Consider the following 16,881-nt stretch of genomic DNA (forward strand, 5'->3'; position numbering starts at 1 on the left):
TTTTTTCCCTCTTTCTTTCTTTCTAGCCAGTTCCTCCCACAGGAGAGGCCCTCAGGGCTTACAGGCTTAATCACCTACATTCTCTGTTTGAACCATAATTCATCTCCCATAAGTATTTATTCAGCAAACATTATGATACCTTCTATATTCCAGGCCTTGAAATACATCCTGTGATCGGTGGGGTCCCGGCTTTGGGAGCTTCTAGCCTGTTCTACCACATAGCTGTTTGTTTCATACTTGTAACCAATTAACTTGAAATAACACCCTGAATCAGAGGTCCGAAAGAGGAAATCAAAGATGCCACATGATATTCGATGGATCACCGAGAAGAACACTTTGCCAAGGCCTGGAGACCCTCCAGAGCTGGGAGTCTGGCCATTTCCACACCAGGGCTCTGGGGTCTCCACTGACAAAGCCTACCTCCCTGATCCTCAAATAGCTGTTGTGAGAACATAGTATCTTGTAAAAGGATCATTCTGCAATTTTTTGACCAGTCCTCTGCATCCAGAGGAGTGTAGTGACCACAGATTTCAGTCTCTTTGCTGTACTAATCAAGACATACTCTCACTTGCTTGCACGCACTCTCATTCTGACATCCCCTTGTCAGTTCTGCCACTAACTCATTTAAAAAGCCCCCTTTCCTCTTCTGACTTCTGCTCCTATGAGGTAAAGAAAGAAGAAATCCTAAGTCCTATGCTACCCTGGTGGGCAGGGCATAGGTCAGCAGCGGGGGAGGACTGACTAGAGACACCCTCTCCCTCATCTTCGCTGGTCCTCACAATTTAGGTCTCTGGGGCTGACCAGTAGTCCTGGTATCCCAGTAAGAAAGGGTCCTTCCTTGAAGCTGACCTAAGCAAGGATCCTGAAGACATCTGCTTGCAAAAGGAGAAAGTCAATAGTGGCCAGGAAGATGTCTGGAAGCAACAGCTCTGCTCAGACTGCCTGTAGGATCCTAGGGCACTAGAACCTTCCAGACATCCTCCTGGCCACTACCGAGGCCAGCCTTGTGATCTGGGATCCTCTCCGTTATGTTATTTGAGATGATTTCTTCCTGCCAGCATCAGGCCAGGTGCCCTGGACCTTGGTAGCCAAGAATAGGCTTCAAAAGGCTAAGTGGAAGGTGACCATCTTCAAAGGGCTCTCAGACTTCTCAGAAAGCTTTAGCACACAGTCCTGACCTCAGGTCAGTTTCCTGCAAATGAACTTGAGATAGCTCCATGAGGGAAGGGACCATGTCTGTCTGGTTCACCACAGTATCACTGACAACCCCTAGCACAGGGCTGGAATACATCTGCCCTGGTGCTCAATACTGATTGACTGGATTTACGTATAACTGTCTCTACCAAGGAAGGAACAAATGCTCAGTAGAAAGAGTCCAAGATGTAGAGTCAGACAGCCCTGAATTTGAAACCTGCTAGCTACACCATTTACATCAGCCATGTGCAAGCCACTTTACCCCTCTCAGACTCAGCTTCCTGTCTATACAGTGAGGATAATACCAGCTTCAAAGCATTGTTAAGAGCATTAGACAGAATTGTATGTGAAGCCTTTAGCACAGTGCTTGGGAGACAGCACTTCTTTGTTTTCAGTTCACAAGCACTTACATACCTCTCACTATATGCTAGATACAGTTCAAACACTGCAGGGGGTGGTGGTGTTCCAGGTAACAATTAGTTCATTTAATTCTTCTAACAATCCTACACAGTAAGATCTATGTAATCCTCTTTTTCAGTTGAGGAAATTGAGACAGAGAAGTAAGGTAGCTCGATCAAAGCCTGATATCTAGAAGTGCAGGGCCAGGATTCATATTATTTATAGAGTCCAGACTGTTAAGTGCTATACTTCTCTGCCTCTACAGCAAGCAACAAGTGAAGGTTAGTTCCTGTCCCTGCCCTATTTGATTATGGGGTATATCTGACTGGGGTTTTCAGTGCAAAAGAAACATATTCAGGTGTTCCTGTGGTTTGCTATTTATTTTGTTTTGTTTTAAACTACGGCCTGCTCCCCTGAAATCCAATTTTGGATAAGTTTACTGATAAAGAACTTCCATCTCATCTTGTCCTCTTGCAATCTCCTCTCCCATGATCTACCAGGAAAAGAGACACACACAGCTATGTAAAAACAAAAAATGAAAAAGACAAGCACAGAGAAAGAGAGAGCCCAAGAGAATGAGCACACACACCCTTAGGAACCAGGTCTAAGGACGTCTCATACCCCTTCTAGTAATCCATAAAAACGACTGCCTACACATAAGGGTGCCCACAGCAGAAGCCACCTATCCACATGGAGACCAAACACATAAAGTTTCAGCTCCCCAAAGACTAAGTTAGCAGAAAGCAAATGAAGCCATCTCTTCCAGTGGCCAAAACCTCATCATAAAGAGAGTTTTCCTTTTATCTCCTTTATAAGACTGCATTTGCCCTACTGCCAACCACGAAGGAAATTTCATTACCAAAATAAATCACTTGACCTTGCTTCTCCAATGGCTCAGGATTAGTGACATCACAAAACACTCTACAAATGCTCTGAAATATTGGAATAACCCTTTCAAGTAAAAAACACTTGGTATTTCACTAAAAGACTAAATCATTTTTATTTTACTGCACGGAATTCAAAAATGCTTTAAATGCTTTCATTTTCAAAATCCTAAGAGAAAAAGTACGCTCTTTAAGGCCTTAAGAAACCCTGACTCCTGGTCTGGTTTTTGTCCCAATTCATGTATGGTAAGATGGGGAACAGGCCAAAAGTCCAGGACAGTACTCTGGCCCCACACTACTCATATGATTCAATTCTCGAGTGGCTGGGGCCTCACCGTGAAAGCTCCCAAGTCAACTTTCTCTCATCCTCCAAGTCACAGGCAGGTCAGAGGCAGCTCCCAAGCAGTTCTTCTTAAGGGGTTCAGTCTCCACCACCAATAGCCCCATTAACCACCATGGTTCCCTTCCAAGGTAGCAGTAGAAGCAAAGCTCCTCATGTCGACCAGAGAGACAGAGTTCAGGGCGGATGTTTCCTCCCCAAGGAAGCTGCCTGGAGCTGGGGGTGGCTGCAGCACAGTGCAGCCAATGCATCTTCTGAGCCCCAATTAGGATACACACTCCCCCAGGCTGTATACTCCACTTGCTGAAAAATCCACAACCAGTAAGTCTGTTCTTTCCAAATGAGTTAAAATTCCTAATGCTGCTTGCTCAAAAGGAATGTCCCATTTTAAATCAGGTTAGCCACCAACACAGTCACTAAATGTGCTGCTGAGTTAAGGTGAAAAGAATCCATACATCAAAACTATGCACACTCAGGAAGCACTCAGAATTTAAGTTATGCTGGGTACTCAAGACAGGCTAGGCTCCCAAGCAGCACCATATGGGTCAAAACTGACCCTCTTGCTCAGTGACAAGAAACAAAACCATGGCATCACAAAATGCAAGAGTCCAAAGGACCCACGGATATCATCAACTACTTTACCATCTTATTTTACACAGGAGAAAACTGAGACCAAGACCAAGGGTAAAATGTTCAAGTTCACTGTTGATACAACTACTCACATCCAAAGCTTCTCTTTGTTCTTCCTAGCCTGCTGCCTCTGAGACCCAATTACCAACAAGAGCTCTTATACAATTATTTTCACATAAAAATATTTTTGTAATTGAATTATAGGCAAATTGGTTAAATCCACCAGGGCTGTTGTCTATAAAGTAAAATCTCAATGGAGAAGAAAACAAAACCGGAGTTGTGGGGTTCTCAGCCCTAAAACCTTATTCCTGAAAGGACAGGACCTTTCCCAGTATTTCCTGTGGGAAATGAAGTACAGTAGTTATGCCCAACTGGGATTTCTAATACTATGCCTTTGTTTGAAATTGAAACAATTTTTGGGTAAGCAAATGAGAGTTGTACAAGGTCCCAAAGTTACCCTTTACTACCCATAATAATTCATCTTCAAAGAAGCTTCAAAGATTCAAATGCTTTTCTCTGCCTTTAAGAAAGGGAGGACCTACATTTTCAGGTATGAAAACAAGACCACAAAGCAAATAGCCAGGCTGAGGAAGAAGAGACCAGGAAAGATCCAGACACACAGAAAATCTAGGGCCCTGAAACTCTCTTCCCATAGTAGCATTTCACTAGCTACGAAGAGGCTTCCCTGGCTACAAAGGATACTATGGGAACATAAAACAAATGCTGAAGGCTTGGGTCTCCTCCTCCCCTGTGTGTGACAGGCTGAGACTCCAATGCTGCAGAAAGCAAAATTTTCCTTGTTTCCATTACATCATCCAAGTTGGAGAGGAGGAGGGCGGGGTGGGGGCACAGCTGGTGGCAGCTGCACCGCCATCTGCTTTCTCCTTAGCAGTGTGTGCTGGTTGAAGCCACAGTCTCTTACAGCTCCTGATAGAGGAAGTACAGTATTAAAGGTACAACACCCTATTATGAAAAAGACTTCAAATTGTTTAGAAATAATCACTCCCATGATAAGTTAACAACTTCAGGTAGACTACTGAGCCAGTTCTCTTTGAGTTTAGGTTATTTGTGTTTGCATCTTTTTAGACTCAGCTACAGTGAGAACTCTGTCAACTCAACGTGCTCAATTAGACGATCAGAATGTTCAAGCAGCCACACCCGCCATCTGCTTCCCAAAAGGTAAGCAGCCAAAAAGTACAGGTCTGCAGCTGGAAGCATTTATGGAAGGAAGTTAGGGGGTGCCCAAACCCAGCAGGCAAGACCCAGACCGGCAGGTGGATCCTTACTGCTGCCCTTAGCATCCCGAGTCAACTAGTCAACAGGTCTCTCTCTCCTGAGCACTCTTGGTGTTTCCTTCAGAATGCCCTTCAAGGCAACCCCCAAAGCAGGGGAGATGGTGAGAGTGACAGGGGTGCTAATGCCTTGCCTGATCATTCAACTGTAAACTGGCAGCAAAGCAGCAAATTGGTGGTTCAGAGGCTGATCAAGCCCATGCACATGCTTTCTCTGGCCTGTACAGAGTTGCTTTAAAAAAAATGCTGGCTTTTTAAAAAGAGTAGACTTCATATAAGCATCTAGAGGGCTGGCTCTTCTTCAAGGAGGCTGGGGGGCAATCAAAGGATTCGGCAGCACCAGGCCCCCATTCCTAGTGGCATCAGTTATCTAGAGGTAAGCGGCAGTGCTTCCTTGCGATCTGGTCTGCGTTCCAAAGACCTCCTCCCCACCATCTGGTGTCTGTACATGCCACTGCAACTATTTATGCTCCTGCCTGGACCCCTAGAGCTTCTGATGTAATGCTGCTACACATGTAGAAGAAGAAGAAAAGCCCAGGGGGTGATTTCCCAAAGGTCCTTTATTGACTCTCCTTTTTCGTTGAGGGTTAGTCCTTTTGGATGACCCACTAAAATTCTACAAATATCATTCAACCCCATACAATGAATGGCTCTTGTTGGAAGACCAGCTACAATCTATCCCCTACCACAACAGCAGGTTGTAGTATTTCAAAGGAGTGTTTCAGGCCACTTACCATACATTTTGCCTTCGTCTGATAAGATGATTTTTCTCCTCCCACATGGCGGATAGATAGCCAGGGCCTCCTGAAAGCTTTGCTCAATGTCAGGGCTCCAGACCCCTTCTGCATCATTGTCAATTGGCTTATCTGCAGAGTCACTCATCCTTTCCATGTTTTCGGCAGGGCTCTCGCTGCCGCTCCAGCTGCTGGGCTCAATTTTGGCGGTGGGATTTTCCAAGCCGAAGCCTGGAGCCTTTTCAAGAAAATAAACCTAGAAGAGAAAACAAAAAACAGTGTAAGGATGTGGTAACCACAAACATAATGCTCTTGCTAGCTCTAGTGCAAGTTCTTCAGTCACCAGCTTTTTTTATTTCATTTTATTATTTCAGTCGTTTTGGGGGTACAGGTAGTTTTGTGTTATATGGTTAAGTTCTTTAGTGGTGATTTCTGAGATTTTGGTTCAGTCACCAGCTTTGCGTGGAGAACTCCTAGTGGAGAATACGGAATTTTGAGATCCAAGTGGCTTTATTATCTAAGTATCATGTTAAGCACCCACACGGAAATGCAACAGTGGGCAGAAGCTGGATAATCTTCACAGTCAAGAGGAAATTTATATGGAAGAATAGTACTCACTCGGAGTTCCAAGTTTGCAGTGATTCATACAAAAACCATTTACTGAGTGCCCACTATCTACCAGGGGCACTATGCTAAATGATCATCAAATCTCCAAAGCAGAACAAGTTATTTATAAGAAAATAAAGTTTTTAAAATGTCCACTTCACCATGGCAACTGGCATTATAACTTGGAAACTGTTAGTTTCACTATCCCAATATGAGATCATCAAGATACAAGATGGTGGCAGGATCAAGGAGGGAAAGAGGAAGATTATTTTGGTATCACACATACTCATTCTACCGAGACAGCAACGCCGACTGATCTGGACCTATGTCATTTATCTCTGAGGCTTTTACCTTGTAGAATCAGGCCACTTTGCCTCTCTCAGCTCCTAGACTGTAACCTTGAAGCAGGGACCAAGCTGTCCCCAGTCCTGACTTCCCTGCAACATCTATCACAAGTGCCTAGCACATCTATGGAAATATTCTCTATTGACATGGAGCACTCCCTGTCATAGCCTATGCTGAATTCCTGATCACATGAAAACTGTGGGGGAGTATTTCATTTCTTTTTCTGTAGCACTGAAGATTATAGTACCAAAAAGGAAACCTCCCAAAGATCTATTCCCCTCAAAGTATGCATATAACCTATGGTCATAAAGGGGTAAGCTTTCCAAACAAATGTCAAACTGGCATAACACCAATGTGAAAATGATCTAATCCAGTACTCCCTACTATCTGGCACACTAACATATCAATATTCCTTTGTTGAAAAGGCACAGGATCATTCATTGAAAGGCCTTCCAAAATTGGGGGAGAAAGGCTTGATCGAAAAGAGGAGGCCGAGGGCCTGAGTAGGGAGGGCTTCATGTGGCCACAGTTCCCCCCCTTCTCGCCCCATCAAGTCCAGGCAGTATTACATACGGACACCCAGGAGGGAAGCAGGTGCTGGTGGTCCCACCTGGCACCAGGGACTGCTCCCTGTTCCAGGGCCGTTCCCTGACAGCAAGCAACCTGTCTTCTTCCCCGCTCTCTCCCAACTGTATCCTGTGCCCCTGTCCTCCCCGACCTGTGTATATCAACAGATGCTAGGTGCAGAAACTCTGAGGCACATGAATATTATACAATTAATGGTATAACTATAACTAGTGGGCACTTTTGGCTTCTTCCCTTCCAGCTTTGTAGACCTGGCAGCACCTGGATTAAACACACACACACACACACACACACACACACACACACACACAAAACCCTCTGGTTGTCTGCCTTTAAATGCTGCTACTGAGCCATCATTCAAAGAACTTGCAGCAAAATATTTACTACCTCTTACCAATATATGTACATTTACACAGGACTTTCAAAATTGCCAAATGTGAAGGTATAAATTATGCCACAAGAAAGCATTTTGTGACTGACCTCCGGATGAACCTGACGATGCCTGCAGTGTGGGCCTTTTGAATTCAAACTATTACCATTTTTGTTAGGATCCAAGAGTCTTATAAAATTCAAACTGAACTATACTCTAGAGTCTGTTCTAGCTCCAAAGTAGTTTATTAAATAAATTATGAGAATAAGAAGGAATTCTTTGAGCAGTGGCTAGCCCACCTTCTTCCTCTCCACCCTACCCGCCAAAAAACAAACAAACAAAAAGACAAAAACAGACCAAAACAACACACACATACAAAACCACAGGCCAGTCCTTGAGCTCTGGGCAGTTCACAACAGTATGAATTTACTCCAAGGAGCCGCACTTTAAGATAAATAATAGGTATGCCCAGTGCTCAGTCAGGATGGCAGGGAATGGGACCCAGAGGATAGGTGAAGGGACTGAGGGACCTTCAATTGCCTAAAAAGAACATTCTCATATAACTGTAAGCCCCAGAGTCTCCAGACCAAAACACACCAACTACGCCCATTCAGTGCTTGAAGTCCCCTCAAAATCTACTCAACTGGTCACAGTCTACCCTTGAACACCACCAACAGCAGGGAACGCATTACCTTCTCAGTACTACCCCACTTCATACTGACAAGTTGAAATTCTTCCATTTATCAGGCGAAACCCCATCTCCTGGTTAACATCTACACATCCATTCCTTGAGAGTATACCCCATCCTTCGGGGGAGCAAATCTCTCCTAAGACACCCATTTAGGTATGACAGGAGCAGCCCCCAGGATCCTAATTGTCTTCCAGACTAGAAACCATCATCCCTCCGCCCACCACATGAATGCATTTTATGGCCCCCAATAAATGGCACTCAGAGGTGGACTTACTTTCCATTAAACTTCTAAGCTCATGCCCCTCAGAGGTTGCCCCTGAATCCTGACTTTTGTGCAACTGGTGTCAGAGCTAAAAGCAGGAGTTTATATTTATTCCTATTAAATTCTATCATTTTTAGCCTCAGCCCACAGCCCAAAGATGGGAAGATTCTTCTGATTCATAACTGCACACTTAGTGTCCTAAGACACTAAACAATCTCTGAAGAGCTGTCTGTCACATGGGAAGGATGTAGATCCACTGTGGGGAAGTTCCAAAGAACATTCTGACTCAACATAAGAAAAAAATTTCTGCTACTTGAACTGCTCCACACGGGGCAGGCTGTTCTAGCTGACAGGCAGCAGAGTCTTGCAGACAACATCTTCTCATTACTTCTGTAGGTATGAATCACAAGTTCCTGGTTATTTGGGGGAATGCAGTATTAACTAGCATTAATTGATCTATCTACTTAGTAAGTACAGCCAGTTTTAAATGCTCACATATTTTTATTCATTTACTGCAAAGGAAAAGACCCTGTGTGTCCAGGTCTTGCAATTTTTGGTCAACTAGAGTTCAGCAGGATGGAATTACCTAATCTAGCAATGGGCCAGGACACAGCCCCAGAAACTACCAGATACACAATCCACAGAGTTATACAGGCCTTTGGTTTTACAACCCCATAGTAAGATGAAGACTTTACATATGGGCAGAGAATTTCCTATCACAACACTGCGGCTGGCTGAGGAAAGCTCCCCATACTGGATACCAAAATAACTACCCTGGCACTCCATCTCTCAGGTTCCTTCCAGTCCAGTCCAAACTCCACCTTATCCTGGAAATTGGCCTTGTATCTACAGACTCTGAGAGTATCAACCACACTTTAGGAGAACCCCAAAAATGTGTGGAATTGGCTAACTGCCATGCAATCTACCTCGATTCTCAATCTATAGCAATAAGCAACTGATTATAATCAACATTAAAATCTAAACAAGTGAATTATGCACACAATGTCTGTACCTGCAGAGCTGATATCTTTACCTCCCCATACATATAAATCCTTTAAGTGAAGGAGTCAGCTTTCACTAAATTCAGTAAATAAAGAACACAGTGTTGGGGCAAGAGGTGGGAGAGGAAGGGAAGGGAGTTTATGAAGACTCCAACAGATCTGGGTTCCAAACCTACTCGCCCTCAAGCCATGGAGCTTAAACTACCGCAATTACTGTTGCGCCAACCTAATAACTCTGTCAGAAGCTCAGGTTTTCATTTGTTAAATACAGATAACAAAATCCATCCCAATACAGAAAAATGATTAAGGGATGGAGGGACTCTATTCCACAGGGTTGCCATAAAGATAGTAAGATCATGAGTGAAGGCGCTCTGTCATCTGTAAAACCATGAACAGACATTCGCTTATGTCCAAGTCCATCCTCTCTAGACAATGCTGTGTACCTTGTGATGGATGGTGAAGAAATGAGAGAGCTTTCTCTAACGGTTCACTTTGGGAAATTGATTTACAAAGGATCTCTTCTTCAAGGTCTTCAAATGACTGCATAGAAAATGTAAATTGGTAACAACACCTTTATTTCTAACACTCTTCTAAATCTGAATTTATTCACCGGTTCAACAGCTTTCAGATTCTTACGGGCAGTGTGGTTCAGGGTAGTAACCCTTTCCACAGAGTGCCTTCAAGGAAAGAGAAGAGAAAAGTCTTGTTTGTTGGAATTTTTTTTTTTTTTTTTTTGAGATGGAGTCTCACTCTATTGCCCAGGCTGGAGTGCAGTGGCACAATCTCAGCTCACTGCAACCTCCTCCTCCTGGGTTCAAGCACTTCTCCTGCCTCAGCCTCCCGAGTAGCTGGGATTACAGGTGTGCACCACCGCGCTCAGCTAATTTTTGTCTTTTTTAGTAGAGACAGGGTTTCACCATGTTGGCCAGGCTGGTCTCGAACTCCCGACCTCATGATCCGCCCGCCTCGGACTCCCAAAGTGCTGGGATTACAGGTGTGAGCCACCGCGCCCAGCTGGAAATACTTTTAAAAATATGTAGCCCCCATGTGCCTCAGTTTCCATCATAAACACTTTTCTGAAAGATCCTTTATTCCTTAAATGTTTCCCAAATGCACTCTAATAAACTCCAAAAACAAACTCTTACTACTATCCAAATATCCTGGTAACTGCCACAACAACCACATTCCCTAAATGGGTAATTCCTTCATCATAACCTACTGAGGCTTCAAAAAGAGTAACATGAGTACAGTGGAGATATCACATGTGCATTCAACCAATACACATTTTATTATAAAAGCCTTGGGGATGACCAGGATAAGACGGTCCAATGCAGGTGCTCTGACACCAACTCTATCCAAACAAGCGATGAGATAGGACACAGGAATTTGCTGTTCCCTTGATCTTAATTCCTGTGGGTCTCTCATAATGTCAGTTTCTCACCCATCTTCAGATTACTTAAAGGCTCTTAAGTAAAAGGGTTGATTTTAACCAATCCTCATAATTAATGAAATGCCACTGAACACAAGGATCACCAAAAAAAAAAATCTATATGGCTTGCTTTTGCCAGTGTCTCAATATTCTATGAGGTCACAGGAAAAGAGCTGGGATGAAGTTAGGGCTCTGTCCCCCTGAGTAACCCAGGACCACACAGCACCTGTAGCTCCAGTATGCCTCAGTTTCCACCATTAACCCTGGAGGAGATCAACTTATTCATTCATCACCATGTGATCCCACAGACTTTACCTATAACAGAACTTGGTAAGCTGGGGCCTGTAATCCCAGCACTTTGGGAGGCTGAGGTGGGTGGAGTCAGGAGTTTGAGACCAGCCTGGTCAACATGGTGAAACTTTGTCTCTATTTAAAAAAACAGCTGGGTGCGGTGGCTCACGCCTATAATCCCAGCATTTTGGGAGGCCAAGGCGGGCAGATCACAAGGTTAGGAGATCAAGACCATCCTGGCTAACATGATGAAACTCAACTCTACTAAAAATACAAAAACAAAATTAGCCAGGCATGGTGGCAGGCGCTTGTAGTCCCAGCTACTCGGGAGGCCGAGGTAGGAGAATGGCGTGAACCCAGGAGGTGGAGCTTGCAGTGAGCTGAGATTGCGCCACTGCACTCCAGCCTGGGCACAAAGCGAGGCTTCATCACAAAAAAAAAAAGTAAAAAAAAAAAAAAAAAAACTTAGTGAGTCAGTTTGTCATTGCTCCTCCCACTTGCACCCCAGTGTCCCTCCCTGAGGGCCGAGACTATATGACATTTAGTGTCCCTAGCACCAGTATCATACCTGACATATAAATAGTCAATGAAAGAAAGAATGAACCTCCGGGCGCGGCAGTTCACACCTGTAATCCCTAGCACTTTGGGAGGCCGAAGTGGGCAGATCACCTGAGGTCAGGAGTTCAAGACCAGCCTGGCCAACATAGTGAAACTCCGTCTCTACTAAAAATACAAAAATTAGTCAGGCATGGTGGCAGGCGCCTGTAATCCCAGTTACTTGGGAGGCTGAGGCAGGAGATTCCCTTGAACTCGGGAGGCAGAGATAGCAGTGAACCGAGATCGGGCCACTGCCCTCTAGCCTGAGTGACAGAGCAAGACTCTGAATCAAAAAAAAGAAAGAAAAGAGGAGAGGGGAGGAGAGGGAGAGGGAGAGGGAGAGGGAGAGGAAAGAAAAAAGAAAAGAGAAAAGAAAAGGAAAAGAAAAGAAAAGAAAAGAAGAAAGAAAAGAAAAAAGAAAAGAAAAGAAAAGAAAAGAAAAGAAGAAAAGAAAAGAAAAGAAAAGAAAAGAAAGGAAAAGAAAGGAAAAGAAAAGGCAAAGCAACAACCAGACGACACAAATATTCTTTGATAACAACATGACTGAGTGTATCACCCAAAGTTTCCATAAGAAAAGGAAGTGTTTCAGCTACTTTCACATTCCTGACTCTGGCCAATGTTCCAATGAGTAGTAAGAGACCCAGAGGAAATCGCCAAATTAGGAGGACACAAGGAGACAGACTTTAAGCCAGGCACAGTGTAAACAACGAAGAGTTGGCTGGCTGATCCAATTTCTTAATCACAATTATTGGCAACTAATAGTCCTTCTGTGTTAGAGGGACAAGTAAGATTTGGGTCCTTTAAGAGGTAATCTTTTACCATGAGCAAATCTCATTTTGAGGAGAATGGTAATTTTTGAGATAATATATAATGTTGCCTTCTCCATTTCTCTTTCCCTTTTGATGACTGGAGAAGAAAATTACCAAAAGGTGACAGCTACAGGGAAAGAGATAAGGGAGGCAGAGTGGCCAGGGTGTAAAAACCAGAAGCCAGGCCGGGCGCGGTGGCTCAAGCCTGTAATCCCAGCACTTTGGGAGGCCGAGACGGGCGGATCACGAGGTCAGAAGATCGAGACCATCCTGGCTAACACGGTGAAACCCCGTCTCTACGAAAAAATACAAAAAAACTAGCCGGGCGAAGTGGCGGGCGCCTGTGGTCCCAGCTACTTGGGAGGCTGAGGCAGGAGAATGGCGTGAACCCGGGAGGCGGAGCTTGCAGTGAGCTGAGATCCGGCCACCGCACTCCAGCCTGGGCGACAGAGCCAGACTCAGTCTCAAAAAAAAAAAAAAAAAAAAAAAAAAAACCAGAAGCCAGGGAGGTGGCCAAGGAAGAAATTCGAAAAGGTGACAAATGGTAAAGCAAATCTGAGTGAGCAGGAGAGCAAAGGGCAGCACCCAGACAGTGGTAACGGGATGAGCACTAAGAGAAAAGATTTCTCACAGCCCAGGAGGAGAGAGAAGTCAGTACAAGTGAGGACCACTTCAGGGTTTCTAGAAAGAGAATCACATGGTTGGAATATTTATAGTGGACAACTCAACCAAACATTTGATGGTCCGAAGGTCACTGTAATCTTAGTCAAAGTCCAAATTTCTCTCATAGGAGAAAAGCTGCCCTCCAACAAAAAGACTGGGGGGAAAAATGGTGCTTTACTTCCAAAGTGAACTGGTACCTCAAATCCAAGTTCAGCCTTCTCCCAGAACTAGGTATCGGGCACAATGCCAGCAGTTTCTGCCTGGAGGATCTTATTTAATTGCTGCACTTCCCCCTTCAGTATTATCCCCACTTTGTGAGGTTCAGAGACCTAAATAAATTGTCCGAAGTCCTATGCTTCACAGAGATTGAATCTAGGAGTAATTTTCCAGACAGAATGCACATTCTGTGGGAGTATCAGACACACTGTACCCTCACTAGACAGCAGGATGTAGGCAGTGCTGAATTCTTAGCTCTGTCCATGAGTGACATCATCAAGGACAGTCTAATTAATTCCTAATGAATAGTGATGATCCTGACTCACCGCTCTGGCAGCTGAGAGGAATGTCAGACACTAATAATGGTTAATTGCTTTTGCATATGTAAAGTGGGTTGTGTTATTATTTTCCTACCATTTAAGACACTAGCCAACCTTGCTAACAAGTGGCCTGAGGAAAATATAGGTGAAGATCGGCAGCCTGGATTTTGTAGGCAACCACAAAAGAGACGGAAGCACAGAAAGTATGTCATTGTCAGAGATAGGGCAGAATTCTCAGGGAATGGGAATGCTGATGCTGAGAATTGAGGCAACATCTGCCACGACGACAGTAGCAGCCAGTGAGCCTTGGTGCCAACGCCAACAGGTTCCCTCTAATTTCAGCAGGGAGGAGTGGATAATTACTCCTTCTCGTTTTCAAAAATCACTTCCGTGTCAACAGAATCCCATCAACAAGCCAATATCTCTTCACCAAGCCCCAATGCTGAGCATCCCATTAGAGGACTTAGCATTACCCTCCTGAGAATCCCTGATTAATTCTCCGCTCCATCAGCCCTAAGTACTTGCCCAGGTGACAGCTCAAGAAAAGCTCTGATTGATTTCATGCTATGCAGCTCTGATGGGACCACTCTGCATTACCAGCCTTTAGGGTAATCGCCCACCCCATCCCCTTAATGAATCTGTTAGCCATTGAGAACAGAAATCCTGCCCCTTCCTTTCTCCCGTCACTACCACCAGTCAAGCTGATCATTGTTGTTCTTCATCAGCAGACTCCTTCAAAAGGACAAGGCCACAGCCCCAATTTCAGGCAGTCTATCCTATCTGACCATTCCAAAGCAAAGACCTGATACGAAGACAGTGCATGCGCAAAGTGAGCGTGAGCCAGAGGACATGACTCGGAGCCCAAGTCGCTCTCACCCTGGGAACTGGACAACTTAACCTCGGGAAACACATTTCAAACCCAGAAACAGAAGCTTCTTTCCTGTTTTAAGAGAGCAAACGTCCCATCTGTTAGCAGTAAGGAGCTGTCAGTATTTCAAAAGGAAAACTCGTAAGCCTTTTCTCAGGAGTAACAATCAAAAAAACCCTTAAGACTAACTCCCCAATTCCAGTACGCCTGCAGAGTGAACATACACTTGGGGTAGACTAACCAACCATAAAGCTTACTAAAAATAAAGAAAACACCGGGAAAACAATACTCCTTAGCCACTAACCTATGGATCACATCACTTTCTCAGTCGGTAAGATTCACCATCCGATTATTATAGCTCAGTATTTTAAATGACAATGAGCATAAAGTAAAAATGAAAAGCAGAAGTAAAAAGACATCAACATACAAGATAAAATATAAGTATATACACCATTTCAAGAAGTTCCCTCAGCTGCATGACTGATGGAATGCCTAGAAATGGGTCCTATGCCATTAGAAATGGCTCCCTAAGAGGCAAGTCTATGGGTAAATGCCTGGGGAGTCATCCCTGCTTACTAAAGGCCAGGCAAGACTCACCCAATGTTACACAGTCTGTTGACAGCCAACTTAAATGGTATGTTGGCACTGGCCTCACTCCAAGACCCAGCAGCAACCGGCCCAGATGTGACCCCCCTGGCTGATTCAGAATTCTAATTGTGCCGCATCAGAAATGGCCCTCCCTACTTTGCATGCAAAAATAGTCCAGGGCCTTCTCCACCAGCTTCTATGACTTTGGATGCTTCTCTCATTCTGGCCATGCCCTATCTATCCTAAATTATTGAGACAGGCATTCTGGGGGTTGGGAAGAGAAGCAATAGGGAAATCCACACTTCACTCCTGATTGAGTCATAAGCCAATCAACAAGGAAGATCTGAATCAAGATGGCATTTTAAAGAGCTGAACTGCGAAGGCCAAGCCCTGCTCTGGTCCTTCAACCACAGCTCCTGACATTCCATGCTCTCAAGATCTAATGGATCCAAGTGGATCTCATCAGCACTCACATCAGGATCCAAAATCTAGGCTCTAACATGCTCAAAAGGAAAAAACTCTTTCCTGTCAACCTAAGAAACCAAAACCACAATTCATCACATTGTTTTCCTTCCCATCCTCTAGACTATCAGAAATCAGGCTGTCACTTTCTCTTGTGTGGGTGTCAGATCTGGTCTATCTGCCTTTACCCATTTCTAATGGATTTGAGCATACAGATCCTCATAGCGTACCCAAATCATACATGGATATTTCTAAGTCCCAAAACATGATCATAAAACTCCTCTGGGGCAGAGGCAGAGCGTGTGTGACCTCTACAACCTAGGACAGTGTCAAATAACATTTGGATGCTGGATAAAAGTGAGACAACATAAAACAACAAATAAAACGAACCTGCTTGAATAAATGCAGCTCTTGTGCAATCCTGAAGAACAAAACCAAAGTTGAATAACTTAAACTGCCCAATACGAAACCTCAATGCAAAGCTTAGTCATTAATAGTATAGTACTGGCACAAAAATAAAGAAAATAACCCAAGGGCTCAGAATACAGAGTCTAGAAACAAACTCATACACATATGTTCATTTGATTTGTAACAGTGACATTGCATTACCCTGAGTAAAGAAATTTTTTTCCCAATAAATGAGCAAGGTTGATTGATATCCATACAAAAAAAAATTAAAATTGACACCACCACACACAATAGTTTACAATCCATCTGAAATAGACTTTAGATCTGAAAGTAAAAAACCAATAAAGAATTTAGAAGAAAACTTAGCAGATTACCTACAGGGCCATAAAGCAGTCGAGGATCACTTTAAAGGAACACAAAAGCACTAATCAGGAGGGAAAAACATGATAAACTGGACCATATCACAACTCAGAACTCGCTTTCTTGAAAGAACTATTAAGAAAATCAAAGCACGCCACAAAGTAGATACTTGCAATACATTTATTCAACAGAGACTCATATCCTTCATCCTACAGGAACTCCAAAAAATAAGAAATCAGACAACCCAATAGAAAAAAAAGGAAAAAGCTAATGTTACGAAACCTAAACAAATGGCCCATAAACAAAAAGCAATGTAATACGTCTATCCAGCCACTAGAAGAGCTAAAATAAAGAGACTAATACTAAGGGTTTTCAAGGATATGGAGTAAATGGAACTCTCAAAGAACTGGTGAGAGCGTAAATTGGTACAATCATTCTGGAAAATTCTTTGGTAATATCTACATACCAAAACTGATCATATGCATACCTTCTGACTCAGCAATGCCAAATCCCAGGTACAGATGCTAAAGAAATGCA

The 16,881-nt window shown here is 43.8% G+C and overlaps 1 protein-coding gene across 3 annotated transcripts in view; it reads right to left on the bottom strand.

Moving 5' to 3' along the window:
• Positions 1-16,881, bottom strand: part of TEAD1 (TEA domain transcription factor 1) — a 273,397-nt gene that overhangs the window by 175,966 nt on the left and 80,550 nt on the right. For all 3 annotated transcript variants that reach the window (XM_025356169.1, XM_025356170.1, XM_025356168.1), the window contains one exon: positions 5,474-5,729. In XM_025356169.1, coding sequence (XP_025211954.1) covers positions 5,474-5,630 — 157 coding nt within the window. In that variant the 5' untranslated portion in view covers positions 5,631-5,729. The remainder of the gene's footprint in view (positions 1-5,473; positions 5,730-16,881) is intronic.

Source organism: Theropithecus gelada, chromosome 14, assembly GCF_003255815.1.
Source record: "Theropithecus gelada isolate Dixy chromosome 14, Tgel_1.0, whole genome shotgun sequence".
Lineage (NCBI taxonomy): Eukaryota > Metazoa > Chordata > Mammalia > Primates > Cercopithecidae > Theropithecus > Theropithecus gelada.